General features: G+C 46.9%; 1 protein-coding gene across 1 annotated transcript in view; it reads left to right on the forward strand.

Annotated features, from left to right (window-relative positions):
• The window catches only part of LOC138488168 (ras GTPase-activating protein 4-like), a 1,092,176-nt gene that overhangs the window by 950,610 nt on the left and 121,074 nt on the right, over window positions 1–20,492 (forward strand). The window contains exon 15 of the mRNA XM_069614957.1: window positions 13,919–14,063. Coding sequence (XP_069471058.1) covers window positions 13,919–14,063 — 145 coding nt within the window. The remainder of the gene's footprint in view (window positions 1–13,918; window positions 14,064–20,492) is intronic.

Raw genomic sequence — 20,492 nt, forward strand, 5'->3', positions numbered from 1 at the left:
TTACTTAGTGAGTCGACCACCACTAGTATGGATGTATAATTCTGAACTGGTGGTAAATCCACGATTAGATCCATGGTAACTGTGTTCCAAGGCGTGGGAGGGGTGAGTAAAGGTCGTAGGAAGCCTGCTGGCTTCAGATGACTTGCTTTTTGTCTGCCACATGTGTCACATTTAGATACATAAACCTGCACATCGCGATGGAGAGTAGGCCACCAGTAGTGACGAGCAACATTTTGTTGAGTTTTGGCAATGCCCGGGTGACCTGCGGTTACTGCATCATGACACCATTGTAACACTTCCTTTCTGAGTGTCACTGTGGGTAAATACAAGGCCTTACTATAATATGGAAGACCATCCACGAGTAAATGCTTAGAACCTCTAGTGCTCCATTCCCGTAATTCCTGGGCCGTCATAGCCTTTAAGATATCTTCAAAGATGTTTGGTCTCCCTATTACTCCTATGATGGTGTGGCTGGTACCAGGGGAAGCGGTTCAGTTGTTACTTTAGTTTCCGTCTCAGGATAACAGGACAATATGTCAGCTTTTTTATTATCACTTCCTGGGCGATAAGTGATGAGGAAATCGAAATCTGCAAAAAACAATGCCCAACGTAATGGTCGTGGACTAAGAGTCTTAGCAGTTTTAATGAACTGCCGATTCAGATGATCGGTAATCACCGTGATGGTGTGATGTGCCCCCAGAAGATAATGCCGCCATTCTTCGAATGCAGCTTTAACCGCCAACAATTCACGGTCGGCAATAGTATAATGAGTCTCAGCCGGCAGCAGTTTCCGTGAATAATAAGCTATCGGATGTAACAATCCAGTCTGCGGATCTTGCTGTGAGAGCACAGCTCAGATAGCATAACTAGAGGCATCTGTTTCCACAATGAATGCCTGAGCCAAGTCTGGATGCCGTAAAACAGGTGCCGTGGTAAAGGCCTGTTTCAATCGTTTAAAACCCTGCTCAGCCGCACTGCCCCACTGATAGGATTTCCCCTTTTTAAGTAGTTTGGTAATGGGCGTCACCAACTCTGAAAAGCCCTTGATAAAACGCCTATAAAAATTGGCGAATCCTAAAAAGGCTTGGGCCTCCTTGACAGAAGTGGGGGCAGGCCAATCTAGCACGGCCTGCACCTTGCGCTGGTCCATTTGCACACCCAAAGGTGTCAAAAAGTACCCCAAAAATTCTACTGTGGTACAATGAAATTCACATTTTTCAATTTTAGCAAATAGGCGATGTTCTCTTAACCGTTGAAGAACAGCCTTGACATGTTTTATATGCTCGTGTTGATTCTTAGAATAGATCAAGATATCGTCTATGTACACTATGGCAAACACATCTAGCTAACCACGCAATACCTCATCGAGGAAGTGCTGGAAGGCCGCAGGAGCGTTGCATAGACCAAAGGGCATCACCTGATACTCATACAGGCCGAATTTGGTTCTGAAAGCGTTTTCCATTCGTCTCCAGCCCGTAATCGTACCAGGTGATAAGCCCCACGCAGATCCAATTTGGAATAGATGGTTGCCTTTCGTACTTGATCTAGTAATACCGGGATTAGAGGTAATGGATATCTGTGCTTGACTGTGATACGATTAACCCCGTGGTAATCAATACATGTTCTCAGGTCTCCGGTCTTCTTAGGTATGAAGAAGAGGGGAGACGAAACTGGGGAATTAGAAGGTCTTCTAAAACCATTTTGCAAGTTGGTGTCTATGTACTCCTTCAGGTGTTTTGTCTCAGCTTCAGTGAGTGCATACACCCGGCTGCATGGTAACACTGCCCCGGGTTCAAGATCAATTCGACAATCGAACGACCTGTGGGGTGGTAGGGTTTCGGCAGACTGTTTACTGAACACATCAGCATACTCCCTATACTCAGGAGGTAGAGTGCTCAAATCGATACCCTCTGTGGCTATTGCTCCCACACTAACGCCGGAATCCCCTTCAAACTGTGGATCGTGCGTCGGAGTAATGCAATGCCTTACACATTCTGGAGACGTGAAAGACACCTGCCCCGTTGACCAAATTACTTGAGGGTCGTGCCTACAAAACCAAGGGAGACCCAAAATTATGCCGAATTGAGGTGCCGCTATCAGATCAAACTGAATTTTTTCTACATGAGTTTGTTGGCAACACAATGTCAGCGTCTGAGTGCTGTTAGTTACAGGACCTGAACACAAAGCGGTCCCATCAACTGCCCTTACAACCTCGGGGATTTCTTTAGGACACAACGGTATACCTAGTTTACGAGCATAGGTAATATCGATGAAGTTTCCCGTGGCTCCAGTGTCCAAGAGGAGGGTTACAGGGATCTCGTGACCCAGAAATCCCAAAACTCCTGACAGAGTAACATGCGGGGCAAAATTAACAAACCCGACCAAAGGGGTAACTTCCACTACCTGGCTCGACCGTCCTACCCCTACAACTGCCGAGCTGAGGCGTTTCCCTGAGACCTTGGCTTTGTAGGACATTCTTTCACAAAATGTCCTGTAGTGCCACAATATAAACAAAGCCCCTCTTTTCGACAATGCTCTTTCTCCTCCTTAGTAAGAGGACCCTTAGCCGCGCCGATTTGCTTTGGTTCATCCCCGACTTATTTTTTAAATGCACCTGCGGGGCGTGGGGCACGACACTGATCCAACCTAGCTATAGGACGTGTGTCACCACGTCTCTTGTCTCCTCGACGCTCAGCCTGACGGTGGTCTAACCGCAAGGCCAAGTCCACCATTCCGGAACAATCCTGGGGTTGTGGGTCCACTTGGGCAATGAGATCTTTAAGTTCATCTCTCAACCCCTGATAAAACAGAGACAGCTGCTTCTCACGGGGCCATTCCGCTTCTGCCACGAAGCGGTTAAATTGGGTCACATACGTGATCAATTCTTTACTTCCTTGACATAAGGTTAAAAGTTCACAGTCTTTGCACATGGCCGCCGCCCTACGGTTAAAGATTTTACCAAACTCCACTTGGAACTCCTCCCAATCATAGAGGATCCCATCGTCCCTTTGCACCAGAGGGTTTGCCCAGGCCGCTGCATCACCAGATAAATAAGAAATAACAAACGCAGTTCTAGCCTCGATGGACCTAAACACTGTTGGTTTAGTCAGGAAATGGAGTTTGCATTGGGTGAGGAAAGTTTGAAACTTTTGCGGATCCCCGGAGTATCGTTCGGGCGGGGCTACGGGCACCACGGGTTCTGGGGAAACATGGACCTGAACGGGACTAGGGGCGGCTGCACCACCAGGAAGGGGAGAGGCCTGTGCTGTCAAACTACGCACCTGAGCGGCCAAAACCGCATAATCCTGTCTAGTGGCAGCGAGCTCGGCCTGCAAATCCTGCATGACTTTAGTAAGTTCCTCCATGACCTGATTGTCCCGTACCACCCAGGAGCCTGGTACACTTGGGCTTGTGCTTCTGTCAGGGCTCCAGTCTTCAGGCTCAGGAGTGGCACGAATCAACCATCCCCTCCGCAGTCTGGGCACTTGCAAGTCTGACCTTATACAAGACAGCGAGACTCCAACGGGGAAAGAGGGTTAGGGACACGATGGTTGGATGGGTTCAGCAGTAGGGTAACCGGTGAGAGGGTTAGGAGAGGGAAAGTGGACAGGGAAGGGAACAATGGGTAACACATTAAACATACATTCACATTATACAGGCCTCCTGCCTGCGTACTCTCAGGTCCGGTAACAATCTGGAGCGTATTACTGCTGCAAGAGAGCACTGAGTTACTATAGTGTGTGTTACTTCACACACCCAAAACAACACTTGCCAGCATGCAATTGGTTAATCTGCACCCTGTTGCGTATGCTAGCAGTGCGGAGCACTATGAGTTATTGCGCAGGTTAATGCTGTCAACAAGCCGACACCTGTGGAATTGCCGCATGTGGCCCCGCACTGTACAGATGGATCCACTGAGTCTTTGACCCTTGAGCGATCCGTTTATGAATCAGGGAAGCGTGCAGTCAGCCGCACGTGACTTGTGACGGATCAAGCACTCTGCTCTACGCGATTCCCCCTCGTGGCTAATTGCCATGCAAATCGCATGCACTGCTTTGGACTCGGGACCTCCCCTGGGTTAATGCGCTGATATGCCAGAATTTCGATTCGGTGCCCAGGTTGTGACTTAGCTGTTCTGTAGCCGGGGGGGGGTCTGTGTGGAGTGTGGGTGGAGCCCCCCCTTGCTGGCCCCATGGTGCGGTGGCGTCTTTCTATGCGCTCTTCCCCTTATCTCTGGAATTTCCCTAGTGCGAGCGCTACTTAGCTTTTCTTGGCGAGGGGCCTGAGTGGAAGGTGGTTGGGGCGTGGCCCCTCGTGCAGATCCCCGATCTCGGAGCTCTTCTGAACACGTCCTCTCCTGCCAGAGGCTTAAGCACAAGCCCCGTGCTTTGGATATCCTTGCGCGCACGCGCGCGTGAACCCCGCCCCTCTTGGGCTTGTTCTTGTAGTCCTGACCCCAGGGTAATCTGGGTAATGTAGTTTTTGCTGCCTTTTTCCTGCAAACAGGACACAACAGTCTCCTATAAGGATGTAATCTGTTCCTAGTGTTGCCAGCCCTAATACCTTTGGGTTCTTCTGGTTTTCGTCCCTCCCTGGGTCCATAATGGAAGGATTTATGTCTTGTCTCATGACACCCTGGCATGAACTCCATTAACCTATCTGTTCTGAAACTATTTGAAAGTGGAAGCCTTGGACCGTGGCTGGCTGACTGCATGGCGGGTTTTGTGTACTAATTCTCATCGCTCTCTTTCCCAGTGTAGATTTATATGGGATTCTAGAACATGTGCAAGGGGAACCATGTGAACGGCACTGCTGGTTCTGCAGATTCACTGTTCCTTGACTCCCTTAAAGGGGCAAGTGTGTCTATGGTGGCACTCTAACTGTCCACTGCCACATGACTGGTGTAAAGGAGGGTTCCCGTACCACCCCTGGGCCTAGGTAGGCACCTGACCCACTTAATCACACTTTGGAAGACCGCAGAAGCAAGTCGAAACAGTACTAATCTTTGAAGTGACTCCTAAGGCATCCCTTGTCTACTAATTTGAAAGAGAAACAATATTAGAGTTTCTGGCATTTGGAAATCGGAGTACCTGGCGTTTTGTACAAACATGAAAAACCTGCTAACCATGCTTGTCTTGGATAATATGTGATTTGACTCTAATAATATGTTAAGAAGAGCCCAGCAATTGGAAAAAGAAACGTATTTGGCTTTGCGCATGATAAAGGAGAATGGAAAAGTAAGGTGTTGCATTGTGGTTATGCTAAACGTGCTACGGAAAAGCCAATCAAAGTTAAAAACAATTTGTGATACATTCCAACAAATGCGAGAAATTGTTTGTTCTTCATCGCCTGTATGAGGTCCATATTAATGGAGAAGAAGTTTACAATAATATGGATTGGTTGGCCGGATTTTGTCTATATTAGAGAAGAGGTGGTTTTTGCTTTTCTGTTGATTGTGCAGATAACTCTGCAAGCAATTTAATTGTGTGGTCACTCTTAACACAAGACAGGGCATGGACAGTTCGATGTAGGTTTATAGTCAAAATGTCGAAAACAAAAAAGTCGAAAACAATAATGTTGGAAAAAAAATGTCGAATGTTTTTTTTTTTTTTTTAATTGGGGGGGTCCCCCAACCCCCCCGTTTATTTTATATAGCTAAACCCAAAAAAACATATGAATAAAAAAAACACATTCGGTTTTTTTTCCGACATTTTTTTTCTCGATATTATTGTTTTCGACTTTTTGCAGTCGACATTATGACTGCGCAGCTTCGACGATCTACCATCGGTCTTTGTTACCGTCCTGATGCACAGATGATTCAATTTAACCTCTCTATAGCTGTAGGGAGTGGAAAATAACAACCCTGAGAGTAAACCATACAAACAAGTGAGATGTCGACCAATTCTCTGGGGAAAAACTGTTTAATCGGATGGCAACACATTTATGACATCCGTACGTTTTTTTGATTGTGAAAGTTGTTTATTTATTTATGATGCAATGGTAGATAATTATATTATTCAGATATACATGTAATTTCTGACATTCTTTAAATACAAATTTGGCAACAATTCTTAAAAACAAGGTCTTGCACCATACTTGGAGGATGGCTAAACACAGAGTAGTGCGCACTGCTATCCTGTGAAACTGATCCAGAAGGCACACCTCCAAACTACTGAGAACTATGCCTCAGCCTGTAACTTCCCAGTCCCAGGCGGCCCTTGGATAAATGACTATACGATGTCTAAGATTCCATTTAGTGTAAAGTTGGGCCTTGCTTTCGGATCCACAGAAAAATTATAGAATTTGCCCAAATCGTTTAGCACTCTATAGTAGAAAGCAATAATGCTTTAACTGAAGAGAGGGCTCTGGATCATTCTAGGTGATTTGATCAATACAGTATAGTACCCCTAGCAATAATCAAATGTGATCATCAAAATTGGAAAAATGTGCCCATTTATGATGGCCACAGGCCAAGTGGATACAGACAGATTAGAGATAGTACAAAGGGGAACAAGCAAGGTGGGACCCTGTCTGCTTCAGAATTATTATGCAAGATCCAAGGATGTACATTTATATAGTGTAGCAACAAAAGATAATGGCCCTCATTACGACCCTGGCGGAAAGCAACCGACCAGACCGCCATAGCGTAAATAGCGTTTCCGCCATTGCACGACGGAGCAAAGTGCGGCTCATTCCGACCCATCGGGCACGAGCACCACGCCATGGCGGAAGTGCAAAGTCCGCGATGGCGGAAATGACCCCAAAACGGCCCACACCGCCGCCGTACGGCGCCCTAGGTGCAATTCCGCCACCCATCTTAGCGGTCACCGCAATGAGCGGCAATCGTAAAGTACGGTGACCGGAAATATACGGAAACGGAAGCAAAAACATGGTCCCGGAACGGGAAACATCACGCCGTACACCTATAAAAACACTATTTCCACACAACCACTAAAAATACTACCCTGAGACACATCCCAACCCGACATCCACCCTAGTGAAACCAAGAAAAATGGGAAAAGTAGCGAAGAAAGCGTGCGACCGCAAGCGGCAGGTCCACTTCTCCCGTGAGGAACTCACCGTGCTCACAGAGACCCTCCAGGAGAATGCTGCCGTCGTCTTCTCCACGCAAATGACCAGGACGGCACTTGCGAACAAGAAGGCCATATGGGCCCTGGTGGCACAGCGGGTAAGTGCGGTGGGGACCGCACCCCGCAACCCACAGCAATGCAGAAAGCGATGGGACGACCTGCGGATACGCGTCCGTAGCATACTTTCTGCCAACCGCAACATTGCCACAGCCACCGGGGGAGGATCGGAATCACCCATCAAGTTGACCCCCTGGGAAGAAATCTGTGCCTCCACCATTGGAATGGAGAGTATAGAGGGAGTCGGAGGGATGGAGAAAGGAGTGCAGACAACCGAAGAATCAGGTAGGTGCCCCAAATATAACAATGCTAAAACCACAATGTCCAACCATGTGAAGTACCACATGTCCACATAGTGCAACAGTAACACATGTCCAGGAGAACGACCACATACATAGTCCCGATAGCACACGTTAAAACTCACAATAAATACATAAATAATTAAAAATCCTAAAAACACCCTCTACACGTGCAGCAGGCACACCCTAACTGCAGGCTGCAAAACAACTGCACCCTCACCCCACACAAAAAAGAAACCACCTCCAAGGCCCCAACCCAAATCACCCTCAGGTACCACCCCAATGCATGTGATACTTTGCCATTCCAATTTCCACAGACCCATAAATAACGCTCGCCCTCCTTTACTCCACCACAGGGTCCGATACAAACGACGAGCTCCTGGACACCCCTACCAGCACAACTGCAAAGAGGGCCAAGACCGACGGCCAAACACCCTCCACCTCAGCTGCACGCATCAAGACACGGCAGCAGCACAAATCAAGTGGCAGCACACAGGAGGGAACTTCAACAGGCACCCCAGCACCCAGCATGCCCACAACAGCACCACCACAGGTCCCCCCAATGGATGCCACAGTAGGCACTGCTTCTGGTGGCAGCAGCACCATAGGTGACACGGCATTAATGGCAGCATGCTCCGACACAGAAAACGGGGATGTCGAAGTCAGATCCATCCATGACCTGTCCCAATCCCCCTGTCTGTTCCATCCCGTACACCATGAGGATACCACGCAGGGGCACCCACAAGACGACGACTGGCCATCCCCCACAAGCCCTGTGGCAAGGCAACATGAGGTGACCAGCCCCTCTGTGACACCACCGCAAGTGGCCATGGCCCAGCAGAGGCAACAGTCCCTCGACCAGGTAATCGTGCAACAGCAGCAACTGGCCACGCTCCTGAAGGACCATGCCGATGAATGTGGGGGCACTAAGGCAGACATAGAAACATCAACTGAGACACTTAGGGCAGAAATGGAGAGAAGTACAGAGACACTAAGGGCACAAATGGAGAGTAGCACCGAGAGCCTGAGAGTAGAAATGGAGAGAAGCACCGAGAGCCTGAGAGTACAAATGGAGAGAAGCACCGAGAGCCTGAGGGGGGAACTGCATGCGACGTCCAAAGACGTATGTGCCGAACTTGCCGCTGTGCGCCGTGTGCTCACTGAGCTCTCGCAAACCCTCAGGGACATGCATGGACGTGAGCAGGCAGAGACATCATCATCCGTTGCAAGTTCCGTCCAGGGCAGCCCCCAACGTAGATCTGGGAGGAACCTGCGCTCCACAGGCAGGGGTGCCCCTGATACCCGGAGAGGGGGCTTGCAATAGCGACTGCTCACGAATGAGCATCTTTGAACACTGGTGTTCGGGGGGGAGGTAGGAGGGTGGAGGGGGTGTGTTGTGCTCACTTGGGTGGCGGGTCGATGGGGTGTGTAACATGATTTCACATATGCCATAAACAATGCACGATCATCCAATGAGTTGTGTGGACATTGATCTTTGTGTACGAGGCCATTGTAGGCGTACAGTCAATATTGTGCATGTTCCAGACACACACAGTGCCACAAGTCCCGTGTCCATGTATCAGCCACCAGGCGTGAGTGCTAGAAGCATGCATCTATGATATGCTGACGAATGTCACGGCCCTCCTGTGCCTCGGGGACTCCTTGAGGTGCTGCCACATCCCCACCCTCATCATGACCATCTTCAGGTGCTTGCAGTTCTGCGTCAGGGGGCATGGGCACATTTCTACGTACGCACATGTTGTGTAGCATGACACATGCCATGACCATCTTTGCAACCTTCTCATGGCGGTACAGGAGTGCCCCGCCAGACCTGCTGAGGCAGCGGAAATGACCCTTCAGTAGGCCGAATGCCTGTTCTATGACTACACGGGTACGTGAGTGGGCATGGTTGTAGTCCTCCTCATGCTGGTCCCGTGGGTTCCGGAGTGGTGTAAGGAGCCATCTCTTCAGTGGATACCCGGCATCACCTGTATGTGGACAATGAAGGATGTTTGAGGAATGCCATTGCTACCTACGCACCCCCCCCCCCGCCAGGTCATTGCCGCATCACATACCCCAAATGAGACTCACCGAGTAGCCAGGATCTGTTCCCTGCGTGTCGCTCCATGTAGCGTGGTATTGTAGAGTTCCTCAAGACCATAGAATCATGGGTTGATCCAGGGAATCGGGCACAACAATGTGTAATGATCCTGTTGGAGTCACACACCATTTGTACATTCAGAGAATGAAATTGTTTCCGGTTGCGGTACTGGGCCTCCATGGCATGTGGGACGACCAATTCCACATGGGTGCAGTCGATGGCACCAATGCAACCCGGTATGCCGCCAAGTGCATGGAATCCCACCTTTGCGTTCGTAATCTCCTGCTCCGAGCGTGGTAGAGAGATGTAGTCGTCTGCGTGCTTCAGGCGGGCATCGAGCACTTGCAATAGTGTCCGTGAGAACAGTGGCTGTGAAATGCCATGCAACTGTCCGACTGTGTGCTGGTAGGTGCCTGTGGCCAGGAAGTGGAGTACAGACACCACCTTCAGTAGGGGTGGGATGGCGGTTGGGCTATCTATCATGCTGACAAGGTCAGCCTGTGTCATGTCCACAATGGCGGTTATGGTGTCCCGGTCCAAACGGTAGAGGGTGTGGATCTGCTCAGCAGTGAGGTCGAACGGATGTGCTCGGAGGCGTGGGATTGCGGGCTGCCTGCGTGGTGGTAGTGGCTGTGCTGGCGGCCCTTGCTGGCCCTGCCTTGCCCTCCTCCTCCTCCTGCGTCTCCTCCGTGCGGCCGGTTGTTGTAGTAGTTGGCGTTCGTCTTCTTCTTGAAGTTGGAGTACTTGCAGTGCTATCAGGTCCCCCAGGGCCAACATCGCTAGTCCTGCCGGTAGCATTTCGGAGTGGGTGTGGTTGTGGGAGGGGGTTGGGTGTGCAATTTATGTGTTTTCAGGCTGTATAGCCTCCACCTGTGGTGATTCATTCCACCTGTGCAAGCTGCAATCCCCTTTGGGCGAGCACGTCCCGCACACAACGCTGCAATTCGACGAATGGCATCTTGCTATTGCAATCATGTATTTGTTCCCGATGGCAGTGTAACATTGGTTGATATGTTCATTCTGCTATGGTCCCATTGTTTCACATACTATCTTTGCAGTTGCGAACAAACTTGTGAAGGGTCAGTGGAACGTAGTACTCGAGTCACGGTGGACCCTCATGCAACACTGAACCGAGGTTCACCGACGGCCGGGGCGTTCCATTTGTGTGTGAAGGCAGTTGCCATTTTCTCACACAGCTGCACTAGATGGATTAATTTGTGATTTCAAGCGGCCACAGATGCCTTTTCGACGTGATGTTGCAAATGAGGAATTCGAAGGACAGCGCTTTCGGTTTTCAGCTAGCGGCGAGGAGATGCCCACAGGTCTGACTGCAAACATAACGTTCTATTGTTCAATGTCCTTGGGACAGGGGCCATGGCGAGAATGCAATGATTGATATGAATAGTATGGGATGCGCAATAGCGAGGTGGGCGATGAGGCCGGACGTTCCCAAATACATGTTACTTCACAACACTGGAATTCCGGCCTGGGGCACAGTGGATTTAGCAGGCTGCATGACGCACAGACTCAATGGAAATTTCACATGTTATGTGAGTATGTAATCAGGCGTTTACATTACGGGATGAGGGAATGATGTATGGATGCATGGACAGATGATTTAATACAGAGTTTGCCATGTACGGGGCTTCTCGGAATATATCCACCTCCCCTGCGCTATGTGATGCAGGGCTGCCATAGTGGGACCATCGTCTATCTGGCCTTGTTGAACCCTCCCTGTTTCGACGCGCCTTCAGACACTTGTGTCTATGCACGTTACTAATCCCGTCTGATGGATTCTGTTTTTACAGACGCATGCACAGTAACACTCGTTTGTAATAGTGTTTTCACCTCGGTATAGATAGTTATGATTCACAAGTGGTTTTTGGGTGGTGATGATCCCTTGGAGTGGGCTAGCATGCATATGGCTGTGGATTTTGTGTGATCATTGAAGTGAGTAATTCGAATGCAGTTCTGATGCCCATACTATTCTTTTTCATTTCATTTGGGTGACAGGTATCTCCTCCCCTTTTGCCACTGCCATCTGTATGCCACTCCTGCAGATGGATTTTACTCCCGACACCTGCTGCTTCGTGTTAATCAGTGGAGCAGCATTACGATCTTATGGGACGATCGCCAATGGGCCACATGCCCTTACGCAGTACTAGTGGCTAGGAGCAACATTTCGGCCTTTCAGCTGGACTAGTGCCTCCCTGAAGGGACGGCCCTGCGGTACGAGGCGCTTCCATGTTGCCTTTTGGTACGAGAATGTAGGCCCTGTGTACCATGAGGGAACAGGGCGTCACACAAGAAGTAGCTGGTCATTTTTTGCAGAGGCAGCCCACAATGGTGGATTATATTTTGGGGTTCATGGCCTAATGGCTGTATGGGCTTGGTGCATTTGTTGTGCATTAAATTTCTATTCTGTAATGAACCGTGCAGCGTTCTTCTTTGCAAGTGATGTGGCATATTCCTATTTGGGGAGCGATGTATTGTGAGGAGATCTGCATTGGGTTCCAGCTTCGGAGTATAGTTGCGCGGTACTGTGCTGGGCGCGTTTGCCTATGGAGCCCAGTGCGGTCAGGGATTAGGGCTGCCTATATGACTGTTTTAATGGTGTCATGCTCAGGGGCGGGGGATTGGCTTTTGTGTAACAGATGCCGGTCAGCCAGGTGGATTGGTGGAATGATGTGATTATCAGAATGTGGCTGGTCACAGGTGCCTGTGTTTGCGTGCGTTTCTTTTTGGGAGACTGTGGTCATGTCCATTTGTGTAGCTTCTGTATTCGTGCCATCTGTGCCCTGCAGCTCCCATTGGCCCCTCTTGAGGTTCATTTGTTCGTTGGCATGCATGGGTGACTTGTACATTTCACTGGTTGCATTGTGTGACTTCATTGCACCTACGAGGAGTTGAGCAATGTGGCCAGGGAGTGGTGTACAGGCACTCAGTAGGGTCGTTTACGGTTGGTTCGCGATGCCGTACTTCTCACCATGGCGGAATGGTACTTTCCGCCGTGCTTGATGGCGTTAGGTGCATGTCCGCTAGGGTCGGAATTCGCGTACCGTTGCGCCATGGTGGTATTTGCGGTTTGGCATGGCGCGCGTGCGCGTACTTGGTGCAGTTAGCGTTGGCGGTCACTACGGTGGCGCTGATGGCATCGTACTTTGCGGTGACGGGTCATAATCGCACCGAGCGCTATTCGATGGCGGTATTGCATTTCCGCCATCGTTTTTCGAGTTCCGCCAGGGTCGTAATGAGGGCCAATATCTTTGAACCACTCTTGTGTATTTTTCACATTCTGATAGTCATCGAAGGATGAGATTTCACTAGCATTGGTTTTTGCATGGAAAGAGGAACAATATTGTTTTCACTAGTATTTCTTTGGAACTTTGCTTTTCAGTAGTACAATCACATACAACCCTCATGATATGTTTTTCCCAGAGTGCAGTCAGAGTACAGCACTCAGGATATGCTTATGTCCTATTCCTAGAACAGTCTGAGTACAGCACTCAGGATATGGTCCTATCCTATCACCAGTACACAGTACTGCTCTCAGGATATGTTCTTGTCCAACCCCTAGTACAGTCAGAGTACAGCACTCCGAATCATTTCTTGTACTATCCTCAATGCATAATGCAGTGCTCAGGATACATGTTGTCCTCCCCCTAATTCAATCTCATTACAGCGCCCAGGATATTTTCTTGTCCTATCATCAGTACATATTACAGTGCACAGAACATGTTTTGTATTGTCTCCAGTAAAGTGCAGGTCCAAGTACAGCACTCAGGATTATGTTCTTGTCCTACCTTCAGTACCGTCAGGTTACAATACCTAGGATGCATCCTTGCCCTATCACTCAGTACAGTCCTAGCACATCGCAGCAGACATATTCTTGTCGGTGTCCGGTCAATTGGTCGACAACAAACTGGTCGACTGCAATTTGGTTGACACCATTTGGTCGAATGCCAAATGGTCGAATTTATTTTTTTTTTTTTATATATGTGTTTTGTGGGTTTTCGTGTGGGTTTTCGTGTGGGAAAAACAAAGAAAAAAAAGGGGGTTGGGCGGGGGACCCCCCCAAAAAAAACCAAAAAACTGTCGACCAAATGTTTTCGACCAATTGACTGGTAACCATTCTTGTCCTATCCTAAGTCCTATCCTAAGTACAGCCAAAGTGCAGCACTCAGGATATGTGCTTTTTTAATCCCTAATACGGAGTACAGTGCTCAGGGTATGTACTTGTACTAACATCTAGTTGCTTAATATTGAGAATGGGCAGTGGCAGCACCGGAAGACCTCTAATGCAATGCAGTGCTCAGTGGGAAGATCTCACATTGAACTCTAATCTGAAGCTCAGTTTGATTCTTCACCAGGCAGTTCAGAATGTTGGAAACATGGATGCCGTTGCCAGCCGAGCAAAGGAAGCCTGGATGGCACCCCTTCAGCCCACAATACAGCAGGGTGTCTCCCAGCTAAAGGAGTTCATCATGAAGCTGATCGACATTGAAGAGAAGGAAGGTAAGGTTCATTGCTACTCCCAGTAGATCTATATATAATTATAGCAATACTCTCTGAACCTGCATATAACTGTGCTGTAGTTGTCTAACCAATATCTTGTGTCATGCATCTTGTTTTCTGAGGTTGCCTCCATGTTTTAGGCAGACTGAGCCAGTGAACCCTATGATGTCCTCAACGTGATGAAATCACAGGCATGTGACGTCATGAGTGTGTGAACGATTGTGATACATTAATGTAAACAACAGATGTCTGTGAAAACAGATGTGTGTGACAAAAATAAGGGTATGATCACACCATCATGAAAAAAATGTATATAAAAAATCTTTCAAAAAATCTTTCAAAAATCTTTATGTGCTTATATATATAGATGCTGTTCCAGCTGATATATGACCTAGGTAATCCTAACGTGATAACGTAAATGTAATGTTGAAATGGACCAGATAGTGATGCAGACGATGGAAAAAATAGATCATCGAACAGTCACAATGTTAATTTGTATGTTGGTACAGCGGAGGTTGGTATGAATGGTGTAGCGATATAATAAGGCATGTAAATGTGATGAATACAAAAAAAGATAAGTTTCAGTTTCAGTACAAGACATTTTGTGGCTCTGTAATGACCTAAACCCACGTGTTAGGTCAATACTAATGTTAATGGGTATATAAGACAATGGTCAACCATCATTCAGGGTGGTAAACGAATACCATATGTAACAAATGCTTGTGTCATCTGTGAGAAAGCACAAAAATGGTCCATGAAAGACTACAGACATATGGTCCATTGAAAAGAGCAAAGGAGCCAGAAGCTACACATACACTTTTTGTTCTATTGGAGGCATTGATAGAATTTGATAGAAAGGTTATCAGGTGGTCCATTTTTGTTTATTATTTCCAACACTTGGAACCGGATCTATGAGATACTCCATCCAATGTCATGCTACTGACGAGTTCATGTTTCTTGTATGTATATTTGAACAGTGTTCATTCCAGCACAGTTTGCAGGGACGTGATGGCTGCCCCACATAGTATATTCCGCATGGGCACCTTATGACATAGACAACATTGTTGGTGTCGCACGTGGCAAAGTTCTGAGCCGTGATCCTTTCTCCAGACCATGGATGATATACAATATTTTCCTTGGTTACAGAACTGCAATCGGCACAATGCATACAGGGGTAGGTCCCCATTGTTTAACTCTGATGGGGCAGTGTTCTGATAGGCTCTGTGCTAATTAGACGACACCTGAAGTTTGCACTACAGCTATATGTGAACACTGATTGTTCACAAAATAAGTGTTCCACTCTTGCGTCACAGATGAGAATGTCTGAGGTTCTTTGTGAAATGTACAAATATTGAAGGCCGCACACTGAAAAGACCATTTGTTTTTGGCCGATTCGGTGCAGCCTCCAATATTTCAGAAATGTCACTCTTTCAGGGGGGTTTCGACCCCAACGAACCCTCCTGACTACCATTCCCCATCCACCCTAACTCTTCAAATCAAATTGGGGGGTTTCTCAGCCAGCCCGCCTCCGCCCAGCCATAAACAAACTAACATGTGCCTACCTTCTCCATGGCCCCTGCTCCCACTCCAAACATTCCCCCTCAAAACACAGACACACAATTACTTACCTGATGTGGCTGCGGCTTCAGCTTCCATCTTCCGCCAGGCCCCGCTATGCCTATCAAACCCTGTGTGCACTCGTGTGCAGCAGGGGTGTGATTAGATGCTTTAGAAAGACCGCTCTAAGCGGACTCAGAGCTGTCTTTTTTTTCTCACAGAAATAAACATTAGATATTGCACAGCATCTCTGGATGCATTAATATCATCAGTTCTGTATCCACGTTCGGTGAATTTCTTAATCATCATTTTAAACTGTTGTTTACATTTATTGTTATCACTCACAATTCTCCTGACCCCAAGTAGCTGCCCATAGGAGAGATTCTTAGTCAAGCTAGGTGGGTGAAATCTCAAACAATGCAGTAGGTTACCCCTATCCATCTCTTTGCGAAAAATATTTGTGGAGTAACAATCGTTAACTAACATGATCTTCACATCAAGAAAATGTATTTCAGTTGTTCCTATCTCTACTTTGAACTGGAGACTAGGATCAACCTCATTAATATATGATAAGAAACCCTTATTAGAATCAGAGTTCCATTCAATATCCTAATGATATTGTCAATGTATCTGACTCAAATTTCAAGTAGTTATGCCATACCGGATGATGTAATAGGTGGTCATGCTCAAATCTAACAATATAATAAAAGGCCAGATGTACGTTTGTCCTGTATGTTCGTCCGACGCAGTAGCTTCAGCTGTTGTCACTGCTAGTGGGAGCTGTTGCCTTAGGATATATATAGTGGTCCTACTGTGTCAATGGAAAGCATGCAATTTGGCACGTTTACACAGGCTCTTACACTAGTTTATGCATACAACAATTTACATATGCTGAGGGCATAGTGCACCCATAGAAGTTCTGGATGTTTGTAGGTAATATTGTTTGCCATAGCAGAATTGAGAATGTTAGTAAAGTGAAGATAAATTCTTTAGAAGCACCTATGTGATCCTCTCGTAATAAAAACGATTCAACCGCTTCAATGCCTAGATCCTGCAGGATAGACATGTAGAGGCTCTAGACATCAGTAATACTTATAATGTAATGCTGTGGAAGTATATCTTACTCAAAAGTTGTAAGAATTGGGTTGCATCCTTTATGTAAGTTTCTAATTCCTGTACTATTGGTTGCAAGAAAATATCAATGTAGTTACCTAACAGCTGAAATATACCTTTGGTGGCAGCTACTATTGGTCTCCCTGCTCGTTTGGTGGGGTGTTTGTGGAATTTAGAATGTGGGGTTCTTAGGGTGTGTTCTATATATAGGAATTTCTTGGTGTTGTGATTAATACAACCCTGCTCCTCTGCTAATTTCAATATATCTGTTAAATTCTTCATTATCAAAGGAGTGGGATCATTCTCAAGTTTGGCTTTTACACTATCATCATTTAATTGCCTCTCATAATCTGCTGTGTATTCAGTGGTGTTCATGAGCAGTAAGGCTCCTTCTTTGAACGCTTATGCCGGTGTCACCATATAAATCCTCTATAAGTGCGAGTTTTTAATATTAGACAATGTGGGTTGTTTGAAAGGTATTGTTATGCCACTTACCCGGGGTGCAGGGCGCATCTACAGGTCCCGGCGATTCCCGTCCTGGCGCATCTATCCCCGATACAGGTTGGGGGAACCTTGGTCATCTGCGGCTCAAGCCGTCTTCGGAATTTCCCGTACGCGTGGTTTGCGCAGACGCGGAAGGCCGTGTTTCGCTCTCCGCGCATGCGCCGTCCACAGAGCGCTCGGGAAGTTGCAAGCTTGCTTCCCAAGCCTCGTTTTGGGCGCGTCAGCACCCGGGGACATCACGGATTGCGTTCCAAGCCTCCCGGATGCTGCCTGCCCTATATAAAGGGCCAGTTTGCTTGAACAAACCGCGTCTCAACGCGGTTTGTTTCCTGATCGCGTTCTCGCTTGTGTTACTCTTGAGTGGCACCTTGTCAGTATTCCCAGTTCTTTGTTCTTGTCCTCCCCTGCTGTAGTTTCCTTTCCTCGTCAGCCTCTGGGTGTTCTTGCCTCTATTCCCTTCTAGCCAGTAGGATCCCTGGGCCTCAATTCCTTCCTGCTCCCTTCCTACCTGCCAGCGTTTTCCCTTGTTCTGCCCCAGGGTTCCTAGTCTCTCCTGCCTCTTGCCTGTTGGTTCAGTGCCTTACCTCCTGCTTCTTGCCTGTTGGTTCAGTGCCTTGCCTCCTGCTTCTTGCCTGTTGGTTCAGTGCCTAGCCTTCCTTGGAGTTCTGAGTCTACGAAACCTTCACTGAACCATCATCGGTCACCCGCTACTTCTGGAGCCTAGCAGTGGAATCAGCTGTGGACTTTCCATCCAGTCAAGACCCGCCTTCCCTGTCAGTGCTTGCACTGTCCCGACGTCACACAAATCAGGGAAGTGCGCATCCGTGGCGTTGGGAGCTGGTTCACCACTGACCCTGTTTGAATTCAGGGTGGGTGTTGCGCTGGTTCCTCGCGTCACACATTCTGCAACCATCAGTCGGACAGCCTGGCTACTTCACCACGACCATCCACTGGAAATTCAGGTACCCAGCGCCCACGAGACGCTTTCCTTAACAGGTATTTTCTAAATGTCCTTAAGACTGTTTTTCTGGAAAATCTGATCGAAGGAATATTAATAGAAGGCATGAAGTGGCTCTTAGCCCTAAACTCTAGCGTGTCATCTCCAGCAAAGTCATCAAGCCTATCGTTAAGTTCTGTGTTTTCTTCGAAGAATACTTTGAATTTAAGTTTACGAATAAACGAAAAGCTCTACTTTAGTGTCAAATAATGTAGCAATGTAGATGGGGACGAAATTAAGGTCTTTCTCTGATGTTTCCATTTCCTTATGGCTAAGCATCCTGTCTGACAAATTGACTACTATGCTCTCTTATGTTGTAATCTGGTTGTCATTCCGTGTTTCGCACATTTGCGCCCCCACCCCGTATTCTCTGTTTCCGTTTCTTCCTAAAAAAGATTAAATGGAAGCTTGATCGACCTGAGTGTTGGTACCTGGTGTGATGGCTCCTCTAATCACTACACTATCTTCTTTGTCAACCTCTGGACTAGTTTCTGAGGCTTCCATGTGATAATGTCCCCGCAAACCTTTCGTCATGCAAAGAATTTGCCGAAAAATTACTGTTTTTTGTGGAGACATTAGTACATGGAACATGCGAGGGACACCCCTGCAACGTCCAAAACCTTTTTTTTTTTCAAGGGAAGCGTGGGACACCCCCACCACCCCTGCTCCCCCTGTGCCAATATATATGGTCACCTATATAATGGTGCCACAAACCGTTCACAGTGACATTATGTACGGCGACCACATATATAGGGATATTATTACCTGATACCATTTCTGAGTCGGAGCTTGGAATTTTTGCTGAACTCCCCTGTGTTGGTGCCTTGAATGTTGTTTTCAACTTCTCCATCCATGTGTTCACTTCATCATTAAGATAGCTGTACGTGTCCCTCTTGAATTTACATATTTTCTTGTATTCCAACTTGTTTTTGTAACTGGCTAATCTCCTATTTACATCTGCTAAACTGACATTTAGTTCTTCCGTCCCTAGGAAGTAGTTGAGTTCTTTTTGTATTCCCTGAACATCTACATTGATTGAGTCTAAATTCTTTGTTGATTCTTTTATAGTTAAAAGTATCAAATCTAGGGAACATATATTTAGAATTTTCTCCCATTTTTCACAAATTATTTTCTTTCTTTACATAGCGTGAGCCTAGGCTGAATCCTTAAACCTATGTGTATTTGTTGATTCTTATATTATCTGCCCTGGTTGATGACATGTCATTTCTTTTAATCTATATAGGGATTAAGTACTTTAATTGTTTGATTCTTTTCGTTGGATCATTAGCTGTTGTGGATGTAGATATGGTGGTGTCCCTAATGAGATTGAAAATGGTGTCTGCCTCCTCTGATGAGAAAGCTAAAATGTCTGCTCTTTTGTTGAAGAGAAACTCTCTGGCTTCATATGACATTTTGTGGTGTGCCTCCAGCACAATTGTTCCGAACAAATAAGACCAGGAAAATCAGGAAAGTGGTAATTAGTAAAACATTTGAAATTGCTTATTACAATTCAGTTCAGGAGCACACCAGTTAAACCCAAGGCACTTTGGGTAATAAACACCCTGCAAAGTAATTATATAAGCAATATTCCAGAAAGCTGTGTGCTCACACTCAAAGCTTAAGTGAGCTTCAAAATCATAACCGTGTGAAACTAAGTTCATTCAATTTTTAAATGGAAACATATAGTCGATCTCATTCAAGGAGAACAGAAGCAACGGTTATTAGGTCTGTAAGGTCTGCCGATGCATTTCGGATATTAGTCCATCATCAGGGCAATCTGTGTATGCACATCATATATGTCTAGGAAAGCTTATGTTTAGGTTAACAAACATAGAAAGGGGAGATGAGAGGCCCGAGAAACCTGTTTGTGTTTCAGAGTGTTGTAGAAATAGCTTAAGCTTTGCAAGTTGATATGCTGTAAGTACAAGCAGGATGTTTTAGGGACCAGGCTTTTCAGGCAATACCACTTATTATTGTATGCACACGACTAACCAGGGGCTGGAGAGCACTACTAGGGTGACTATAGTACTTACAAAACAGCAGAGCTTCATGGGAATAGACCTCACTACCTCCACCTTAAATCCACTAAAACAGAGGTTCTTTTGTATCCTGCCAATACTCTTCCTCCTCCACTCTCCCCTAACTCGATTGCTTTTCCCCTCTTCAACTTTGTCTATCTCCTTCTCTGCCCGTAATTTGGGTGTCATTTTTGACTCTTCATTCTCTTTCTCCACTCTTATATCTCTTATCTATTGCCG

Source organism: Ambystoma mexicanum, chromosome 9, assembly GCF_040938575.1.
Source record: "Ambystoma mexicanum isolate Mex_15411 chromosome 9, UKY_AmexF1_1, whole genome shotgun sequence".
NCBI lineage: Eukaryota > Metazoa > Chordata > Amphibia > Caudata > Ambystomatidae > Ambystoma > Ambystoma mexicanum.